The sequence below is a fragment of the Ranitomeya imitator genome, chromosome 3, assembly GCF_032444005.1.
Source record: "Ranitomeya imitator isolate aRanImi1 chromosome 3, aRanImi1.pri, whole genome shotgun sequence".
In the NCBI taxonomy this organism is placed as follows: Eukaryota; Metazoa; Chordata; class Amphibia; order Anura; family Dendrobatidae; genus Ranitomeya; species Ranitomeya imitator.
The window spans coordinates 83,022,576-83,045,419 of record NC_091284.1 but is presented as its reverse complement, the minus strand read 5'-3'; the positions used below and the strand labels follow the sequence as shown (position 1 = coordinate 83,045,419).

The following is a 22,844-nucleotide window of genomic DNA, read 5'->3' as shown; positions in this document are numbered from 1 at the left end:
GTACAGTTTCACCTGTCTTTCACTAGGGGGACTTGTCAGGGAGTCACAAAAACACTGAACTTTAGGAAGGCAAAGTTTGACCAGCTTAGAGATGCCCTTAATCTGGTAGACTGGGACAATATCCTCAGAAATAAGAATACAGATAATAAATGGGAAATGTTTAAGAACATCCTAAATAGGCAGTGTAAGCGGTTTATACCTTGTGGGAATAAAAGGACTAGAAATAGGAAAAACCCAATGTGGCTAAACAAAGAAGTAAGACAGGCAATTAACAGTAAAAAGAAAGCATTTGCACTACTAAAGCAGGATGGCACCATTGAAGCTCTAAAAAACTATAGGGAGAAAAATACTTTATCTAAAAAACTAATTAAAGCTGCCAAAAAGGAAACAGAGAAGCACATTGCTAAGGAGAGTAAAACTAATCCCAAACTGTTCTTCAACTATATCAATAGTAAAAGAATAAAAACTGAAAATGTAGGCCCCTTAAAAAATAGTGAGGAAAGAATGGTTGTAGATGACGAGGAAAAAGCTAACATATTAAACACCTTCTTCTCCACGGTATTCACGGTGGAAAATGAAATGCTAGGTGAAATCCCAAGAAACAATGAAAACCCTATATTAAGGGTCACCAATCTAACCCAAGAAGAGGTGCGAAACCGGCTAAATAAGATTAAAATAGATAAATCTCCGGGTCCGGATGGCATACACCCACGAGTACTAAGAGAACTAAGTAATGTAATAGATAAACCATTATTTCTTATTTTTAGTGACTCTATAGCGACAGGGTCTGTTCCGCAGGACTGGCGCATAGCAAATGTGGTGCCAATATTCAAAAAGGGCTCTAAAAGTGAACCTGGAAATTATAGGCCAGTAAGTCTAACCTCTATTGTTGGTAAAATATTTGAAGGGTTTCTGAGGGATGTTATTCTGGATTATCTCAATGAGAATAACTGTTTAACTCCATATCAGCATGGGTTTATGAGAAATCGCTCCTGTCAAACCAATCTAATCAGTTTTTATGAAGAGGTAAGCTATAGACTGGACCACGGTGAGTCATTGGACGTGGTATATCTCGATTTTTCCAAAGCGTTTGATACCGTGCCGCACAAGAGGTTGGTACACAAAATGAGAATGCTTGGTCTGGGGGAAAATGTGTGTAAATGGGTTAGTAACTGGCTTAGTGATAGAAAGCAGAGGGTGGTTATAAATGGTATAGTCTCTAACTGGGTCGCTGTGACCAGTGGGGTACCGCAGGGGTCAGTATTGCGACCTGTTCTCTTCAACATATTCATTAATGATCTGGTAGAAGGTTTACACAGTAAAATATCGATATTTGCAGATGATACAAAACTATGTAAAGCAGTTAATACAAGAGAAGATAGTATTCTGCTACAGATGGATCTGGATAAGTTGGAAACTTGGGCTGAAAGGTGGCAGATGAGGTTTAACAATGATAAATGTAAGGTTATACACATGGGAAGAGGGAATCAATATCACCATTACACACTGAACGGGAAACCACTGGGTAAATCTGACAGGGAGAAGGACTTGGGGATCCTAGTTAATGATAAACTTACCTGGAGCAGCCAGTGCCAGGCAGCAGCTGCCAAGGCAAACAGGATCATGGGGTGCATTAAAAGAGGTCTGGATACACATGATGAGAGCATTATACTGCCTCTGTACAAATCCCTAGTTAGACCGCACATGGAGTACTGTGTCCAGTTTTGGGCACCGGTGCTCAGGAAGGATATAATGGAACTAGAGAGAGTACAAAGGAGGGCAACAAAATTAATAAAGGGGATGGGAGAACTACAATACCCAGATAGATTAGCGAAATTAGGATTATTTAGTCTAGAAAAAAGACGACTGAGGGGCGATCTAATAACCATGTATAAGTATATAAGGGGACAATACAAATATCTCGCTGAGGATCTGTTTATACCAAGGAAGGTGACGGGCACAAGGGGGCATTCTTTGCGTCTGGAGGAGAGAAGGTTTTTCCACCAACATAGAAGAGGATTCTTTACTGTTAGGGCAGTGAGAATCTGGAATTGCTTGCCTGAGGAGGTGGTGATGGCGAACTCAGTCGAGGGGTTCAAGAGAGGCCTGGATGTCTTCCTGGAGCAGAACAATATTGTATCATACAATTATTAGGTTCTGTAGAAGGACGTAGATCTGGGTATTTATTATGATGGAATATAGGCTGAACTGGATGGACAAATGTCTTTTTTCGGCCTTACTAACTATGTTACTATGTTACTATGGATTGCCAGGGATTTTTCCTATCACATTTGCTCCCCTTTAACACTTTAAGGGGTTTCCCCAAATCCTAAAAAGTCCTTTATTCCCTTTTCATTACTGAGTAAGTTTGGGCTCTTTCATGCGTTTTGCTTTTTTCTTGCATTTATGACATGACAGGCAGATATTTTTGGGTTCCTGCCTCGCATTAGATGCAGGAGCCAACACCAGACCTGAGTACCACCACATGGTCGTGGACATCCTACAGGTTTAAAGAGGAGATGACTTTGAACAACCGGTAGCTATAGACTGTATATACCCCAGTAGTTCTTGAAATTTGTGGGGGTCTAACATGTGTGCACCTCATAGTTGAGACTTTGAGTACAGCCATGTTTGGGTGACTTGATGCAGAGATTTCTGCAGCTAAAAATCTAGTTCCAACCATCTGAATTCGGTGGTTTCTGCCCATAGAATTCAACAAATCCCATTCAGGTGAATGAACAAGTGGCAGACATTTTAGCAACAAATTCACCACATGACTATATACCCATTATTTGACTTATGTAGCCCATGCTAATTAGGTAAGAGTTGTCCGACCTTAGGATACAAATCTGCAGTCACTTTATGTGACTCCCCACAGCGTGCACACTGCGCGTTGTGAGAATGATCCAGTGCCGGCTGATATACATACCCCCGGCTACATTACGACAAGATGTATCTGGCTTCTCTCACTTCACTTGTATTGAGCATGGCCCCACACATCCTAGTCAGTATGTGACCGCATCTATACAATTCCTGTATTTGTGGTCACAAGCCTGCCTACTCCCGACACCGGAGAGTCCTGACAGCGTGCACACTGCGCCCTGTGAGAATTCATAAGTCTGCAGTCATATAGAGTGACTGCAGACTTGTACCCTAAGGTCAGACAAGCCCTTAAAACATGGGACTGTATGTGAGATAGAATTCTAACCAAAAACACTTGTGCAATTTGCTGCCGTGCGACTATTTTAGAGCTATGATTCTTCTGGAGAAAAAAAAAAAAGCCAAAGCACAAATAACTTGCATGCAATTATCCATGGCGGGCAACTAACGTTAAAATCAATGGCACATGAGTCGCACACGACTTGACACCAACAATGCAAAAAATAATCGTAGTTTTAGTAGGTCGCAGGTCACCATATGAAATAATAAGATGCGATGTCGCATTGCAATACAGAGATCTCAAGCAGCCCCAGCTGCCCAAATAATCCAGAAGGGAAAATAAGGGGGCTGCATTTTTAACCCATTGCACTGCAGCAAGTTAAAACCATACAAGTGCAAAACATTTCCTTGCCCTTTTTTTCCTGGGGTGTGAGCATAGCCTGACTCTCTAGTGTCATTATTTTGGGATATTGAAATATGTACCCGTTAGTATGCAGTATGCTTTACTTCTACATTATTGTCACGGATGAGAATATGTTAAAAATGCTTGTGGAAATTAAGTTCTAGTATAATCCATGGATGGTGCAATTCCCACTCGGCACAGTCATGTACATTCGTTATTTTAAGACCATTCAGAAACCCTATAAATAACATGTAATTATTTCTTGTCACTGAGGAACCATATGACGGGTTTTCTTTTAGCATTGGCTTTAATTAGTAGGCACTTTAATTGCAGGAACAGTCATCTCGCTGTGTAGTTTTCCTATGCCTGGGATGAAGCACTAACGATTTCTATTAGTTTTATCAGCCAGAAGATGGATCCCAACCTCTTTTCTGAGAAACATTGCCTGGATTATATCTCTCCTTATGAGAAACAGACCTTTGCTGGCTACTAAGTGTTTTCCTTCCGTCTGACTTGCTGGTCACTGCCCGTTATCAAGTATTATCCGTCTCCAGCAGCTGACATGCAGAGACCGTTTACAGGAAGCGAGGGAGAGGTATTTTTTTCATCTCTGCTCCTGCTCTCCTGTCTGTCAAACTGACATAACAGAAAGGTGGGCTTTCACTTCAGGTCGAGCAAGCCGCTGGACAATGGCAAGTAAGAAAAAAGAAGTTCCTGGACCTCTAGTGCAGGCAGGATGCTCATATAGAGAAAGCGTCCACTTAAGAAGAATGGTTGGCGAGCTACAGAGCATGACTGTTACGGAACCCCACCGCACCAAGAATATGTTGTGCAGTTATATGTATGTATAATAGGTTCCAGGTGAGATGCAAGTCCCTAACGCATCAGCCCACAGGCTGCGCCCCTGGGCAGAGAGGACAAGATATTCCCCTTTTGACCTTCCCTACCTTTGTAATTCCCACAGTAAATATCAGCAGGCTCCGGCCACCTGCAGCTATTGTAATGTATGTCTGGCCTGCCGCTTTTCTATTGGCCTGCCCTCTGTATCTGTGTGATATATATTCTGTGTCCTGTGAGTAAAGTTTTGTCACACTGGAAATATGTGGAGAAGCAGTGAGATTTTATATGCGCCCATGTAATGAAGGAATTCCAGCCAGCGTCCTTCATTCCGACTCCAGCCAAAGCAGAGTGGACCTCCTGAAACACGGGGTGGTACTGAAAGAGGTACCCCAGCTTGGTAGACCCCGTTACAATGACAATCGGAGCTATTCTGTGACATGGACATATTAGACTGAGAAGGGCACCAAAGGCAGTTTTCCGTTGCTGTGGGAATGATGTGATCAAGACCATGCAGTTCTACAGGTTTTATGTAAAATTGCATCCAATATACGGTAATAGTCACTTTTTTTATAACTTTTTTGATCTTGTAAATAAAATTTAACAAAGAATAGAAGAAGAAATTGGAAATTCCTTAACGATATATATCACTTCTACAATGATAGAACCTCCAAGTTTATGAGGACTTTTGAGTTTTTGCTGAGGATTTGGAGAGTTTCCACTCAGTTTCTTCTCGTAAACCGGAAAAAACTTCCTGCACATAGCCTGTCCTCTTATCCAATGGTCATAAGTGTAGAACATCATCAGCATAGTGCTATCACACACTCTTCATCCATAGAAAAACTCTATAAATACAAAAACTAATCGATGCAGTCCCACCCCCCCCAAAGCCTTGTAGAAAACCACTGTTGTACTGAAAACAGCAACACAATGGCTCGTGTAGAGACTGTCGCGACAGCGCCTGGCGAAATCAGTAATCCTAATACTGGCCGTCTCCGGAGAGCTGTTTATTCTGTTGTTTTCCCCAAATATTCCAGCTGGATCCCTCCTCCAGGATTAAAAAAAGAGCAGCGATTAGTTTCTAAAATAAGCTCCAGAATTGTGCAAGTTCCTGGAAATGTTTGACAAGTTTGGAAGCCGCAAGTTTCCTTCATTCTTTCAGCAGTGATGGAGACAAGGTCGTGGCTCCATTACAATCACCAAGGATAAAAATGGCGTTGTTTTGTTTGTTCCCTGTAAATAGCTGGCGAGTGCGGAGGCGTCCGAGTCCAGAATCGCTGATTAATAACAGGTTCATTTTCCTTATGCAAACCTCTTATCGGCTCTTCTTACATTCCAGAAGTCGCCTGCATTTGTATCGTTGATGGCTTCTCCTTTGAGGACACAGCCAAGCATGTTACGGCAGCAACTAGGCACAAGCACTTGGATGCCTAGTGAAGGCGTATGGTGCCCAGCGCCTGCATAAATGTTTTAGTTGGTTGGCAAGCTTGTAGGTTCTTATAACAGGGACCATACTAACATAACTACAAAACACAAGATAAATCCATCCCGCTTTTCCTTGTAGATAACAGCATAAAATAAGTGATAGCTGGAAAGGAGGATGCTAATTTTATTTTTTTCATTTTTTTTATTTATATATTTTGTCTTCTATGTATTGTATTGCATCTCAAAATATAGAACAATTCCGAGAGTCAAAATCCCCTTCTCTTACTGCCCAGTGGGTGGTCTCCTTCAGTGATTGACAGCTTTCCTCTTCTGAATGTTAGAATTGAGGTGGAGAATGATAATGCCCATATGTCCGTCTACTCAAACATTTTCAGCAAGATTAAGGGTATGTGCACACATCTGGATTTCTTGCAGAAATTTTCCTGACAAAAACCGGACATTTCTGCCAGAAATCCGCATACGTTTGTACCGCGATTTTACCGCATTTTTACCGCGTTTTGACGCGTTTTTGGTTTGTTTTTATGCGTTTTTTCCCAAATGCATAGAATAGCAGGAAAAACGCTACCTCCGCTGCATTCAAGATGGGGTTCTGCCCAATCTGCAAGGTCTGGAGCCCTGTTACTGCCCGAGTTCTACTGTGGAAAATCCTTTTAATAATTGTTACATGGGGGGGAAAAGTGTGAAATCTTTTAATGATTTTTTTCTGTAGATTTTACTTTTCTGGTCATCGTTTCCAGGTGAGAGCTTCTTTTTCAACAAAGATCCACTCCTGATCCATTAAGACAGGCGTTTGGTAACCAGTCTTGGTGGATTTGGCTCATCTTACTCCAGCACTCTTCATTAGGAGACGAGCTCTTGTTCATGAATTTGGTGCATACTTACCAGCAGACATGTACACCAGTCGGGTGCTGTTGTATATTCATGATGTAACATGTGCCACTTTTGGAGTGTAAATTATGATGACTTAGGCCCCATCCCTGCGGAGCCTTTCTCATTTTTAGCTGGCCAGGACCACTACTGAAAGTTGCAAAAAATGTTCTGTACCTTTTTGAGTTTTGCAAAAATTGTTTAAAATTTCAAGCTGTTTTAAATTAGAATTCTGTCTACATGCTTGATGAATCGGGGGCGAAGTGTCTATAGTGAGATGGTCTCCATGGTGGGTTGTGGCCCGATACAGAACAGTGGTGAGGACTGGAGTAAAACAATGGCATCCTCCGTACCTGCACCGTTACTCCGTTATGCAGGTGTAAAAAGTACCGTAATCCTCAGTTTGTCGAAAGTTTCTCTACTCTAAGAAAAAAGAAGAAAACTACACTAATAAGGATAAAAAATATATATTTTATAGAGATGATGTTAATTTTTTACTGGCTTTGATGTTTGCCCCCTGCGATCAGTGCTCATTCGAGATGAGAATAGTTTTTATTCCGTGCCTCTTGCAGGAACATCAGTTTCGGTGACCATCTGAGGTCGATATTATTAATCACCGCAGAACACCGCTTTTCCCGGTAATAACCTTCTGAAAGGGCACATCTTAATATCCACATATTGTGCGGCAGGACAGGCACGCCGTTGGGCGGGGGCCAGAGCCACACATGCGGATTCTGAATCCGTGTCAAAATAAATATAGATTGAAATCTCAGACGCTGGCCAGCTTCATGCAGCAAATGGCTGTGATCTCCGGCCTGAGGGCCGATTGTGGCTTCTGCTCCCCTGTGCTCCTAATTGGGGGCAAAGATCCTCTAAATCTTTAGTCTGGAGGTTGTTATCACGTAGTGTTAGTTTGTGGTTATGCAGGATACTAATCTGATGAAGACCTCTCTTCTGCGCTCGCTTTTTGTAGGAAGTATCTGACGGGCGGTGTCAGCCTGTATTGGTGTATAAGTCGTCCATAGGGTCCCATCGCTACTTGGTTTAAGAAAAAAAAAAGCTCGGCCGACGTATTCCTCCCCTAAAATAGCCCAAAAGGACACTCTTTTCGCCTCCTACAGAAGAATAGACCCTCTTGTATACATTTCATTTATACACCAGGAGATTCTCCCGGCTTAGGGTATGTGCCCATGTTAAGTATTTGGCGAAATTTGTGCACCATTTTTGTATCTCTTGGCAGGAAAAACTCAGCGTAAAATACGCACGTTTTTGACGCTTCTTGTCTCTCCAGATTTTTCCCCACTGATTAGTATAGGTGATATCTGCAGCAAAAAAAAAAAAACGCTGAAAGGCCATGTGCACACGTTGCGTTTTTGCTGCATTTTTGCAATGCAAATTTTCAGCTGCATTTTACATTGCCAGCCAAATCTATGATATTTCAGAAATCTCATGCACACACGTTTGTTTGTTTTTCCGGATTGAATTGGAGACCTGCTGTGTTCTTGAAAACTGCAGCATGTGACTTCTTTCAACATTTTTTTCACCGACAGAAAGCAATAAGTGTAAAAATTCAGGTATCAGGTTTTGCTGCGTTTTTGGTGCAGAAGACTCAGGAACAACAGGCACTAAACCAGATCAGTATAAAAAACGCAGCAAAACCTGTTTTTTTTAAGCAGCTTATTTACTGCCAAGAGAGCAGGTTTTGCCTGCAGCACCAAAAAAAAAAAGCTCCAAAAACGCAACTTGTGAACATAGCCTAAGAGCTGACAGGCAGAAGATTGAAATCTCAAAGTCAAAAATAAGCGACGTGTACGTGAGACCTAGGGGTTCTCATTCACTTTCCTGGCATCTGGAAACCATTCACGTTTTGTGACAAACCTGCACAGAAAAAATGTGCCAAAAAATGCAACGTGGGTACACAGCCTTATATAATAAACTAGATTGTGGCCCGATTCTAACGCATCGGGTATTCTAGAATATGCATGTCCCCGTAGTATATGGACAATGATGATTCCAGAATTCGCGGCAGACTGTGTCCTTCGCTGATTGGCCGAGGCAACCTTTATGACATCGTCGCCATGGCAACCATTATGACATCATCGTCGCTGTGCCCGTTGCTGATTGGTCGAGGCCTGGCGGCCTCGACCAATCAGAGACGCGGGATTTCTACGTCGATGCTGTGCCGGTCTCTGTTTGGTCGAGGCCTGGCGGCCTCGACCAGTCAGAGAGCCGGGATTTCCAGGACAGACAGACAGACAGAAAGACAACGCATCGGGTATTCTAGAATATGCATGTCCCAGTAGTATATGGACAATGATGATTCCAGAATTCGCGGCAGATTGTGCCCGTCGCTGATTGGTCGAGGCGACCTTTATGACATCATCGTCGCCATGGCAACCATTATGACATCATCGTCGTTGTGCCCGTGGCTGATTGGTCGAGGCCTGGCAGCCTCGACCAATCAGAGACGCGGGATATCTACGTCCTTTATGACATCATCGTCGCTGTGCTCGTCGCTGATTGGTCGAGGCCTGGCGGCCTCGACCAATCAGAGACGCGGGATTTCTACGTCGATGCTGTGCCGGTCTCTGATTGGTCGAGGCCTGGCGGCCTCGACCAATCAAAGAGCCGGGATTTCCAGGACAGACAGACAGACAGAAAGAGACAGACAGACAGACGGAAAAACCCTTAGACTATTATATATATAGATAGGGCTGTCAGACCTCCACCTTCACATTACTTCATAGTCCTGCAGAAATATATCCACATAAAACAGATATTTTCCACCAGAAAATCCCCATGTGTTGCATGGAGATTTAGTTATCGAATTTGACAAGGAATTTCCCAGAATTTTGCTGTGAAATATACAATAGAACAGGAACACTGCACTTTTTTGTCCTGTGATGTGGCCTGAAGCAAGCCCTGCTATTTCATGTGTCAATTTGTGGTCACATTTCAGTAGAAAACTGGCAATGGAATAGAATAGTAAATTTATAAAAAAAAAAAATCTTCCAATGTTTTTTCTTTAATAGGTTTTATAAAGCCAGACATTTTGATATAAAACATTTTACTTTTTTTATGCTTCTGTTGCAGTTTTGATTTTTTTTTTCACAGACTGGTCACATCTGGCAGGATTACTATTCTTGTTCTCTGGATTGGGGGAGTCCCACTGATCATATCCCTACAGATCAGAGTTTTATGGTGTACTTGGTAGAAGCATCACAAAAGTCATAATGAGAAACTTCATAGAATCCTAGAATATTAGAGTTGGAAAGGACCTCCAGGGTCATCGTGTCCGACCCACTGCTCAATACAGGAGTCACTAAACCATCTCACACAGATGTCTGTCCAGCCTCTGTTTGAAGACTTCCATTGAAGGAGAACTCGCCCTCTCTCATGGTAGCCTGCTTCACTCGTTGAACACTAGTTAAACCTCTAATTAGAGTGTTCATTAAAGGGAACCTGTCACCTGAATTTGGCGGGTCCTTTTTTTGGGTAATATCGGCAGTGTTTTCGGGTCTTTTATTAACCCCTTTTTTTCCCGCTGGCCGCGAAATTGACTTGCCGTTGATTCGCTTTCCTCCCTAGTTAACGTGTGTGCAAAGCAATCTTGCCTTGCGCACGCGCAGTATGCTTTGCCCAACTGCGGGTAAAGCCGAAAACCATTAGTGCGCATGCGCACTATGTCCCGGAACACAGCAAAATACTTCCGGGATATAGTGCGCCGGCGCATGCGCACTAATGGTTTTCGGCTTTGCCCGCAGTAGGGCAAAGCATACTGCGCGTGCACAAGGCAAGATTGCTTTGCGCACGCGTTAACTAGGGAGGAAAGCGAATCAACAGCAAGTCAATTTCGCAGCCAGCGGGGAAAAAAGGGGTTAATAAAAGACCCGAAAACACTGCCCATATGACCCAAAAAAGGACCCGCCAAATTCAAGTGACAGGTTCCCTTTAAAAGGAATCATTCGCAGTGTGTGGACTTCTGAAACTTCTTGCCGAACCAAATGACTGCCATCTTAGGTTCCATACACACAGTGGTGTAGTCAAACTAATCGTTGCCAATATTTTGGAAACTAAGACTGGCCATTCACATTAGATGGCTGTCGGCTGAATGATGCTTCGACCATCCGATATCCCCCATACACTAGTTCGGTGAAGCGCACTGACACATCGGCCAGCAGCTTATCTCGGGCAGAACAATACGATTGTCAATCCGAAATCGGACATGTGCGATCAACTTCTCTCACAACCACGGTTCAGGCGGTGCCCCCATACACATTAGGCCATCAGCCAAGCTCGTTGTATTTACGCAAAGTTTAAGCCAAGCTAGAGGCCCATTGTCAGTAGCGAAATCTACCCCGGCGTGTTGTACGGGTCCATAATTTGGCACCCGGCGCTTGCCATAAGCCGTGCTCTACTGATATTTCTTAGTTATTTTTCTCCTAAAACCATACAGACAAAATTATAGACTGTTCCACCAAATGCCATGTTCTCTCCTCGCCATAGCACTTGGGACAGACGGAAAGTGTATTACTAACCAGTGTGACGTATGGCACCACCGTTTATGGCTGCACTAATCGGCAGAATGCAGACTTTCTTTGGCAGCAGCCTGTATTCTGCTACTGACCTGAAAGCTGGTGTATAGCAGCTCATTCGGATGTGTCATGTAAAGAGAATTTCAGATTCCCCGCAGCAGTGCGGGTTATTTTTTGGTACGGGACACTGGCTATTTTTGATGACCGCGTTATTTTAGGCAGTTGCTCTTTGTGCACAATCCAAATCTATTCGAGACATAAGCAGAAGGAGAGTTTCCCTCTACGTTGGTTGGACCAGTATATAATAACGTAAATGTCAGCCTTAGAATGTAGGTTTCTTTTATTCCTCCACATTTTCATCTGGAAGGTGCTCAGGGAGGAAATTGCGGTGGCAAGTCTGCAGTGAAACATGAGCCGGGCTGGTGGGGTATCATGTTCTGGGGTCTGCAGCTCCGCTCAGCACCTCGCCACCACCAATCCCAGAGCCGTGTTGCTTGTTTGAGAGCGGTTGCATCAGGATGACTTTTTGACCACGTTCTCCAGTGGAAACTCCTAAACATATGTCTACAGGCGGAAAATCGATCACAGATGCTAAACATATAGCTGAAGCCGGATCACCGGGATGATCAGCAGCATTTCTCGCCTACTGCTGGATTATTATTTTATTTCCAGATTTTATCAGATTTATTACATAATTGTCAAAAAATGGTCCATAAGCCTGCAGGAACAGTGGTCAAAGCCCTAAGTCCAAGAGCGCAGCAGTGTATGGTGTCATGCAGAAATGGGGGGTAATGCAGCAGTTTGGGAATCCCGAAGCCGAGGCGGCCCAGCATGTCCCTTGGTAGCCCAGGAGCTTCCGGTTACGCCACTGATGGCAATTGTCACACTTTTTATAATACTTTTATGGGACTGCTCCATGTTTCTTTTTAGGCTGAAATCACACATGAAATTTTTGATGCTTTTTTTTTTTTTTTAATTCAAGGCAAGAAGGGGCCCCCAAAAAGAATCAAAATTATAAAAGAAACACCAAATATGCAAACTGCCTCTTCAGAGAGGAAGAGGACTAGAACTCCAGTAGTAAAGTAGAAATTATTCCAGAGTTACAGCTACAATCTAATATATAATTGCCTAGAATACTACTTCCTGCAATTTGTGCCAACTTCCGTGGCTTTGTCCGGAGCTAATGTCCGGAGCTAATGTCCGGAGCTAATGTCCGGAGCTAATGTCCGGAGCTAATGTCCGGAGCTAATGTCCGGAGCTAATGTGCGGAGATAATGTCCGGAGCTAATGTCCGGAGCTAATGTCCGGAGCTAATGTCCGGAGATAAGTGACGTCAACAGTGTCCAGTGTCTGATTGGTTGCCGCCTGCTGCGAGCGACCAATCAGAAACGTGCCGTACTGTGACACACTCCGCCTGCCATTTTGGTGTGATTTTTGAATTTTTACCTCACAGCAAGTTTCTACTGCGTGGAGGCGGGCCCAGTGACGTTGCTCTTCAAGCTCCTGACGAATTTCGTCAAAAAAATGATAATACCATTTACCAAAACTATATATATTTAGTTGTGAAGTGGTTCAGTGACATTTTCACACCAATTTTGAACTCTTGTTTGGTGTTTTCTCCATATACTGCCTATTATTTTTGTTCTTTCTTACTATTATTTATTAATTGTATTATTCTTACATTTGAATAAATAAAGTATATATGGATTCTAGACTCCCGATTCTTTAGAATCGGGCTGCCATCTAGTAATGATATAATTATATTACAGAATAACAAAATAATTCCAGTAGCAATCCTAAAAGTCAATATCAATCCTTTAATGCTCCTTGCCACATGACTTAAAGGGGCATTCCCATCTTCAAGATCCTATTCCAATATGTAGTAGGTGTAATAATATTAGCAAATACCTCCAATTAGTAATGTAGTATAGTTCTTCTGATTCACTATGTCATTTACCCAATGTTTAGGGCATTGTAGTAGCTTAGATATCTACGGTTGTGACCACTAACAACTAACTCACTATATAATTGGTTGTAACCATGGATACCTAAGCTACTGCAATTCTCTGCACTTGGGGCAAGCGACATAGCTTATCAGAAGAACTATACTACATTTCTAATTGGAGGTATTTGCTAATATTATTATAACTAGTACATATTAGGATGGGATCTTGGAGCTGGCTATACCCTTTTAAGATAAAAGCCAAACCAGAATCTTAATTTGCAGACCTGGTGTTTCAGGGTGGTGCCCCTCCTCAGTGCCAAGCATGAGATCTGATTTGGCTGTATGAGATCCTACTGACTGGGATCTAAGGGGTAACGTTGCTCCTTGTGGAGAGTGACATGACTATGTACAGAGGCTTAAAGGCATGCAATGATCCTCTGGGAAATTAAATATGCAAATGAAAGATTGACACGTATCAATGTTTTAATTTATGTCCAAATGAGACAGTAAGTGCTCTGGATGTGACAGCGTACTTCCTGGGCCTCTGCGTCTAGAGGTTGACTGACCGACAAGGAAATCAGTCAGTGAGCTATTAATCGTGCTTAAGAGCTGGTGCTGGGCGGAGAAATAACTTCGGGAGGCGGAGACTCAGCTTAAGTGCTCAGAGTATGACAAAGCACTTAAAGCCTAACTTGCATATGTATTAAAATGCTGATTTCTTGAGATTGCAGCAACAGATAGAAGATATAAAGGTGTTGATGGATTTACATTTCAAAGACCAGCATGCCCATATATGTGATTTAGGGAGGTTGATCTTACTGATATTCTGTTTAAAGGGTTATTCTCATTGTTTTTCTTCAGAAGTGCACTGCTCCCTGGCCTCTTGGCTTCCTTCATGCTGGGGTGTGGTGGGCTTCTGAAGATTGCCAGTTAGAGTCCAGGCATGGTTGAGCCACTGGTCCAAACGTTTCATTCTCCAGTGCTGTTAGCAGAGTCAGACTTGCATCAGAGGAGCGCACGAGCACAGAAGATAGCCGCATCCAGCCAGTTTCAGAGCAGTGCTTACAAGCTGCATAGCAAAGAGCTTGTATACGCTGCACTCCTTGCCTAAGAGAAACCAGCCTCTTCCGGTAGACTATGGAGGTGTCCGGTAATTCTTGGCCATTCTTGAGAAAGGAAATGATTTTGCATAAGATGTAAATTGCAAAGTTATTTGTTTTAACAATTTTACCCATTTATGATTGATAAAAAAATGTAATTATAACTAGTATTTATAGCCAAAGTATCTGCCAACTACCCTGCACAGATGCATGAAACTGCACTCTATAGATTTTGGTGTCTCCATGGTTCTGTAACCTGGGATAAGTGATGGCCAAAGTCTAGTGGTCAGCAGGAGAATTCCTCTCCCCAGCACAGCTTCTCTCCCCTGCACAGCTCCTCAGCACAGCTCCTCTCCCCCGCACAGCTCCTCTCCCCAGCACAGCTTTTCCCCTGCACAGCTCCTCTCCCCTGCACAGCTTCTCAGCACAGCTTCTCTCCCCTGCACAGCTCCTCTCCCCAGCACAGCTCCTCTCCCCAGCACAGCTTTTCCCCTGCACAGCTCCTCGCCCCAGCACAGCTCCTCTCCTCAGCACAGCTCCTCCGCACAGTTCCTCTTCTCCGCACAGTTTCTCTCCTCTGTACAAGTCCTCTCCTCTGTACAAGACCTCTCCTCAGCACAGCTCCTCTCCTCAGCTCCTCTCCTCAGCTCAGCTCCTCTCCTCTGTACAAGTCCTCTCCTCAGCACAGCTCCTTTCCTATGTACAAGTCCTCTCCTCAGCACAGCTCCTCTCCTCAGCACAGCTCCTCTCCTCAGCACAGCTCCTCTCCTCAGCACAGCTCCTCTCCTCAGCACAGCTCCTCTCTTCTGTACAAGTCCTCTCCTCTGTACAGCTCCTCTCCTCTGTACAGCTCCTCTCCTCTGTACAGCTCCTCTCCTCAGCACAGCTCCTCTCCTCAGCACAGCTCCTCTCCTCAGCACAGCTTCTCTCCCCTGCACAGCACCTCCTCACAGGTCCTCCGCACAGCTCCTCAGCTTAGCTCCTCTCCCCAGCACAGCTGTACAGATGATGGACAACTCCCGCCATGTACTGTTCTTAGAAAGGCAGCTGGAGGAAAGTGCTGCTCTCGGCTTTCATGCAGCTTTATTTAGTTTACTGTACAGACTCAGCCAAGACCCCTGACAACCAGGACACTCTGAACCCATGCCAAGAGGCAGAAGAGACACTGGAGATTGAGGTCATTGCAGCACAGCTTGCGGTCTATCTGTCCGGTGATGTCTGCGCAAATATTTATATTCACCTTATGTAAAGGTTAATGGTTGTCTTTGCTTTACAAGTGAATAGTGTATGAAGAATCTTATGGGACTAATTATATATGGAGCATTTTATATGGCCAATTATATATGGAGCATTATATGGGGCCCATTATACACGGAGCATCTTATGGGGCCAATTAGTTTTGGAGCATTATATGGGACCCATTTTGTATGGAGCAATATATGGGACTCAGTATACTGTATGGGGCTGATCATATACTGTATGGAGCATTATGTGAGGCCCATTATATATGGAGCAATAGATGGGGCCCATCATATACTGTATGGAGAATTATATGTGGCTCACTATACTGTATGGAGCATTATATGGGGTCAATTCCGTATGGAGCAATATATGCGGCTCATTCTGTATGGAGCACTCTGTGGTGCCCATTATACTGTATGGAGCATTATATGAGGCTCATTATTCTGTTTGGAGCAATATATTGGGCTCATTATACTGTTTGGAGCTATATATGGGGCTCACTATTCTGTATAGAGGACTATGTGGTGCCAATTATACTGTATGGAGCACTTTATGGGGCCATTATACTGTATGGGGCAATATATGGGGCTCATTATTCTGTTTGGAGCAATATATGGGGCTCATAATTCTGTATAGAGGATTATACTGTCCGGTTTCTGAGCTAATGTAGAATGCACAATAGATATCACTCATATAATGTAAGAAGTAAGTGATCTTTGGCATTGTACTATACCTTTATTTCTCTGCCGTATCCGTGCATTATGAATTGTGGTATGTGTTAAAGGGGCCCACTGGGACTCTTTCGCCCAGGGCCCATGAAAACCTGGAGCCGGCCCTGCACTCAATGAATAGGCAGCATTTTGCTTGTTTAGTATAATGACCCTCATAGTCCTCCATATACAGTACAGACCAAAAGTTTAGACACACCTTCTCATTTAATGATTTTTCTGTATTTTCATGACTATGAAAATTGTACATTCACACTGAAGGCATCAAAACTATGAATTAACACATGTGGAATTATATACTTAACAAAAAAGTGTGAAACAACTGAAATTATGTCTTATATTCTAGGTTCTTCAAAGTAGCCACCTTTTGCTTTGATGACTGCTTTGCACACTCTTGGCATTCTCTTGATGAGCTTCAAGAGGTAGTCACCGGGAATGGTTTTCACTTCACAGGTGTGCCCTGTCAGGTTTAATAAGTGGGATTTCTTGCCTTATAAATGGGGTTGGGACCAAGCACAACACCACACAAATACCAGACTACTCTAGACACACACAACACAAACACCACCCCACAAATACCACAACACCACCCCATAAATACCACATGCACACCACACACACACACAAGGGCCACACATGCATGCAAACACGCTCAGATGGATGCACCCTACGCACACGGACGAACATTTATGAGCAGCAATATTGGTCAGGTGAAAAATGCCTCATAGTAAGATTGTCATTATTGCTTACTATACAGGGAGCTTTCATCACTGAAGCTGCTGAGGCAAAGTGAAAGCTGAGCTGTGATTGGTTGATATGGACAACTAGACAAGTCTCATTTCATTACTGAGATGTGAGCTCCTTCAGGTAACACTGAAAATTTTACTTTAGCTACCATAACCAACAATTTAACATATTTTCCGTGAGCGAAGCCGCAGGTATTCTACTAGTATAGTATAATTCACACCCCATAATCCTCAATATAGTATAATGCACTCCACATAGTCCTCCATATAGTATAATGAACACCCCATAGTCCTCCATATAGTATAATACACTCCCCATAATCCTCCATGTAGTATCATACACTCCCCACAGTCCTCAATATAGTATCATACACTTCCCATAGTCCTCAATATAGTACAATGCATGCCATAATCCTCCATATTGTATAATTAACCCCCCATAGCCCACCTTATAGTATAATGCATCCAGTAGTCCTCAAGCCAGAATGGTATACTCGCTATAGTCCTCTATATAGTTTAATACCCTCCTCATAGTCCTCCATATTGTATAATGAACCCCATAGTCCCCCATATAGTACAATGCTTTCCCCATAGTATAATGGATCCTATAGTCCTTCATACAGTATAATGCAGCCCCATATAGTAAAATGCACTCTCAATAGCCCTCAATAGAGTATAATACAGCTCCCATAAAGTATACACAGTATAATGCACTCCCCATAGTCCTTGATAGAGTATAATGCAGCTCCCATAGAGTATCATGCAACCCCATATAATGCAGCCCCCATTTAGTATAATGCAGCCCCCATAGAGTATAATGCATCACCCATACAATATAATGCAACCTCACATAGTATAATGCAGCCCCATATAGTATTATGCACACCCCATTGTCCTCCAGTATTATGGCCACCACATACTAACTGATTTAAAAATGAATAAATATAATACTCAACTCTCATCATTCACCTGATGCTTGCTGCTCTGGTCTCTGCAACACATCTGCTCAGCAGCTCGACTGCTTGGCATAGTGTGGCGCTTGATGAAGTGACATCATTGTGCCCCCTGCACCAGAAGCAGAGAGGGAGGATCACCTGATGCTCTCTCTTCCATCATTGATTTCAACTGTATCTGCATCTATGTTGCTGATGCAGTTGATTGTGCGATGTGGGTGGGCAGCGGAACCGATGCTGCATCGGGCTTCCTTAACTCACGGCCCCATAGCGTTCGCGTAATGTTCCGCTATTAACGACATGCCACTGGCTGTGGGCCTCTGAGTGAGTGACAGCCCTAGGCACATGCCTAGTTTGCCTTCCCCTAATGCCGGCCCCGGTTGCTAGAAGTTTGGATGCTATGTAGCTCATTTTAAAGGGGTTGTCCACTACTCTTGACAAACTCTTCTTGGGTCCTGTCCTCCACTGGCTAAAATTAAAAAAAAAAAATCTCCAGACTCTCCCTATGGCTTCTGTGCTGGTCTAGAAATGTTGGCAATGGGTCTCTTGGCACTCAAATGATATTGTTGTGTCATGTGGCTTTCATTTGCGGAAATGTCAGCGAAGTAACCCATTGGTGGACTCTGATTGGCTGCAGCTCTCACATGCTAAGACAAAGTCATCTGAGCTCTGGGAGACCTGACACCAACATCATTGGAACAGCGCTGGTGCGGGAGGTGATTGCTAACTACCATGCGCTGATATCTCCAGGCACAGAGTGGTCATGGACCGCTGCTACCGACCACTCTCCTACTTCCTGTGACGTCATGCCAACAGAGCAGTTCCTCCTTTTCCGCTTAGCTGTGTCGATGGGGCATCACTGCTGCTGTCATGTTGATTGACAGCCAGTTCCCCACTGTCTAACTCAGTGCAGGCGAGGTTAGTGCCATTCACATTGCATGAGCAATGTAGTGGGAAGTCTGCTAGAGACACTGATGCCCGAAGTTGGTTCTGGAAACCAGAGTCACTTTCTTTGCACTGCTGATGCGCCAGCTCATACAATGTGAATCGCACCAAAGCCACATTCAGTATTTGATCAGTATTTTCCATCAGTTTTTTGTAAGCCAAAACCATGAGTGGGTGATAAATGCAGAAGTGGTGATGTGTTTCTATTACACTTTTCCTCTGATTGTTCCATCCCGATTTTGGCTTACAAATACTGAGGTAAAATACTGACCGAGCGCTGTACATGTGAACGTGGCCTAACTTTGTGTCTGTGCTGAGTTAGACAACGGGGAGCTGAAATCAATGCAACGTCGTCGTAAGAGACACCCTTTCGACAGAGTATAAGAGAAGGAATGTCTCTGTCAATGTGATTACACAGGAAATAGAAGGCTCGCTGATAGGAGCAGTCCATGACCGCTCTGAGCCAGGAGAGATCGGTACACGACCGATAAGTGCTTTGCCTTCTAGAAAAAAAGGTCCTGAATAACCTCTTCAAGGCCTCTTTCAGACATCCGTGTCTCCGGTATGAGTGGAGACAATTTTCACACGTACCGGAGACACTTACACACGTAGACCCATCCAAATGAATAGGTCTGTGCACATGTCAGTGTGTTTCTATGGACTGCGTGTCCGTGGGCAAAACAAACTGACATGTCCGTTTTTTAGCAGCAGCATAGGCCTCAAAACGTCCTGCACACGTGCATACTGATGACACACGGGTAACATCCATGTGTCATCAATGTGATACGTACCGGCGCCTGGGAATCAGCGGTACTGTTTGCGCTGTTGCCGGGTGCTGAAGACAGCTCTCATCATTGTCCCTTGCTCACTCTGCGACCAGGGGACAATGTTGAGAGTTGTATTCAAGTGTAAAATTAAGAATAAAATTAAAAAATCACATTATATTCGCCTTAACACATAATCGCCTGAAGCCATTGCTCCCACTGATTTCAGGCAGAGCATGGGACAATGATAAGAGTGGTGTTCAGCACCCGGTGTCGGGGAACAGCACCAACTATTCTGGCTTTTCTCAGGCGTTGGTACGTGTGATACTGATGCGGCACACTGTTGCCACACATATAAAACACATGGACACCGATATCACCGGTACTGGCTTTTCCAATACCAGAAATATCAGGATGTGTGAAAGAGCCCTAAGAAAGGGTTTGTCAAAGAAGTGAATAACCCCTTTAACAGAGGTGAACTTTTTTCAATACACTACTTTTTTGGGGGGAACTTGTACGAAGCTTCAGTAGGACAAGTTTACACGTAACTTCCTGGCCTCACTTGGATATTCAATTTTTTAGAAAAATCCGCAATTATTTTTTATGTAAATGAGGACACAAGGGCACCGAGGATGGGCCGATTCCAGGCTTATTGTTTTGTGTTTTTTTTTTCCTCCAGACTTTGGATTAACCTTTTAATTTGGTTTCTTAAAGAGCCAGCTCTCCTTTTAATAATTAACATACGTTGTGTGCATGGTGGAGTTTGGATTTGCAGTGACACAATATCTGGAGTCTCTGGTTGCTTTACCGGCCTCTCACAGTTCAATCACAATTTGGAAATGCCAGAAGTGAAGACATTTCAGGACTGTGTCCTCGTGGCTCAAATGTCTATTTAAATGATCCGTCCTGCGTGGAATGTATTTCTACACTTACAGGCAATGGTGGCTTTATCCGGCAATCGACATAGCAAAGTATCAGCTTCCATCGCTAATTAATGCTGCAGTCATTCATGACCCAGGTAAACACGGCATGAGCTTTGTTACTGTGGAGCCGTGCACCATTATATACTGTCCTCCTTTATAGAGTATGATCAGTACATCATGTGTGCACTATTATGTATCAGACATAGCTGGTTAGTATTTGTTATTGCAATATTACAGTACACACATGTATAGTATATGTGTCGTATGTATGGTCCAAGCATGGTGTCAACTTTGCCTGACGTCACTGAAGCCATTGGGGTCTATATTGTAGCAAAACATTCAATTGGGAACATAAAGACATGACTCTGCGCACTTCCAGTTGCCATATATCATGCAGTGTATAAATCTATAAGTGCTGATCGTGGCCAGGGAACAGAACTATAGTCGGACAGTAGTTGTAGTCTAACCTAACCGACCCCACTGCCCCATAATAAAGGGATTACACCATAAACACATAGAGGATCAAGTGTCCCTAATTTGCTAGGACTGTTCCTGTTTTTTGTAAACCATTCTGGCAAATTTGTGGCATCATGAGACAGAGGAGGATGAAGGTTACATAAAACCTATCCACTAAGGAGTGGTTACAGTGATGGAGGAGGCAGGGTTGGGAAAAGGGACCAAAACATTCCTAAGTTACCAAAGCAAATGTCAGGGAACTGTTAAGAGTTGGTTTGATTCGTTTTGCACGTTCCAGTTCATTGGCCACAATAAAAGAGGGAGCTCCAGACAGGAGAGTGGTGCACCGGACTGGAGAATGGTGCACCGGACTGGAGAGTGGTGCACCGGACAGAAGAGTGGAGCGTCGGACAGGAGAGTGGAGCGTCGGACAGGAGAGTGGAGCGTCGGACAGGAGAGTGGAGGTCCAGACAGGAGAGTGGTGCGTCGGACAGGAGAGTGGTGCGTCGGACAGGAGAGTGGTGCGTCGGACAGGAGAGTGGTGCGTCGGACAGGAGAGTGGAGCGTCGGACAGGAGAGTGGAGCGTCGGACAGGAGAGTGGAGCGTCGGACAGGAGAGTGGAGGTCCAGACAGGAGAGTGGAGCGTCGGACAGGAGAGTGGTGCGTCGGACAGGAGAGTGGTGCGTCGGACAGGAGAGTGGAGCGTCGGACAGGAGAGTGGAGCGTCGGACAGGAGAGTGGAGGTCCAGACAGGAGAGTGGAGCGTCGGACAGGAGAGTGGTGCGTCGGACGGGAGAGTGGAGCGTCGGACGGGAGAGTGGAGCGTCGGACGGGAGAGTGGAGCGTCGGGAGAGTGGAGCGTCGGACGGGAGAGTGGAGCGTCGGACGGGAGAGTGGTGCGTCGGACGGGAGAGTGGGTCGCCGGACAGGAGAGTGGGCCGCCGGACAGGAGAGTGGGCTGTCGGACAGGAGAGCGGAGCCACGGACAGCAGAGTGGAGCGCCGCCTCTTACCCGACATCTGTGGCTCTTTGTTAATTAGGTAACTCCCTCTGCTCTCCAGCAGCTGCAGACCACTGTCATTGCCGATGGCGTAGGTTGTGAGAATCAGTTTGTGCCAACTCTAATAAGTATGTAACTAACGTATATCACCTATAAGCAGAATAAGGGATAAATCTGTGATTCTGACTGCTGGAACCTCTACTGATCATGGGAGCAGAGGGGCTGAAAGTCCCATGTGTGAATTAAGCATTACTGAGCATGTGTGACCGCTGGTCCTTTAACGGTTTATAGGAATTTTGACAGTAGTTTTTGCACATGCTCAGTAACCCTTTATTTGCACAGCGGACCTCCTTTCTCTAGATCTGTCTTCATACATGTATAACATATCCTAAGGATAGATGATAAAAGTTGTTTATGGACTTACTCTCTTAAGACCCCAATTCTGTAAATAAAGCATGGGGGGTCTTGTTATAAATATTACATTAGGGCCAAAGACCTGTAAGTTGTTCCGCTGTATACAGTTCTGTATTTTACATCTGTGTTCATGTATCTGAAAACTGGTAAGAGATGAAATGGCTGGAAAATACTGGACATAAAGGAGGGATGGGTACTATGGGCACAGGAACGCAATGAGAGGATTATCCACTTATTTGGATATGTGATGGAAGTGTCCTGCATGAACGAGTCCCTTAGTTGATTCACTGATTATTTTTACATCATGGAGATTTTTTTTTTGTCACATCGCGAAGAAATGCAACAAAAACTCTTGTATTGGGAGATTGGGTCTGGCGGAG

General features: G+C 44.1%; 1 protein-coding gene across 4 annotated transcripts in view; it reads left to right on the top strand.

Annotated features, from left to right (window-relative positions):
- Positions 1-22,844, top strand: part of CMSS1 (cms1 ribosomal small subunit homolog) — a 400,717-nt gene that overhangs the window by 294,104 nt on the left and 83,769 nt on the right. Inside the window, exon 1 of one of the 4 annotated variants that reach the window (XM_069761024.1) lies at positions 20,562-20,688. The exons of 2 other annotated variants lie outside the window; for them this stretch is intronic. In XM_069761024.1, coding sequence (XP_069617125.1) covers positions 20,586-20,688 — 103 coding nt within the window. In that variant the 5' untranslated portion in view covers positions 20,562-20,585. Of the gene's footprint in view, positions 1-20,561; positions 20,689-22,844 lie in introns of those variants that run through there. One more of the 4 variants, XM_069761022.1, reaches the window with a different exon arrangement.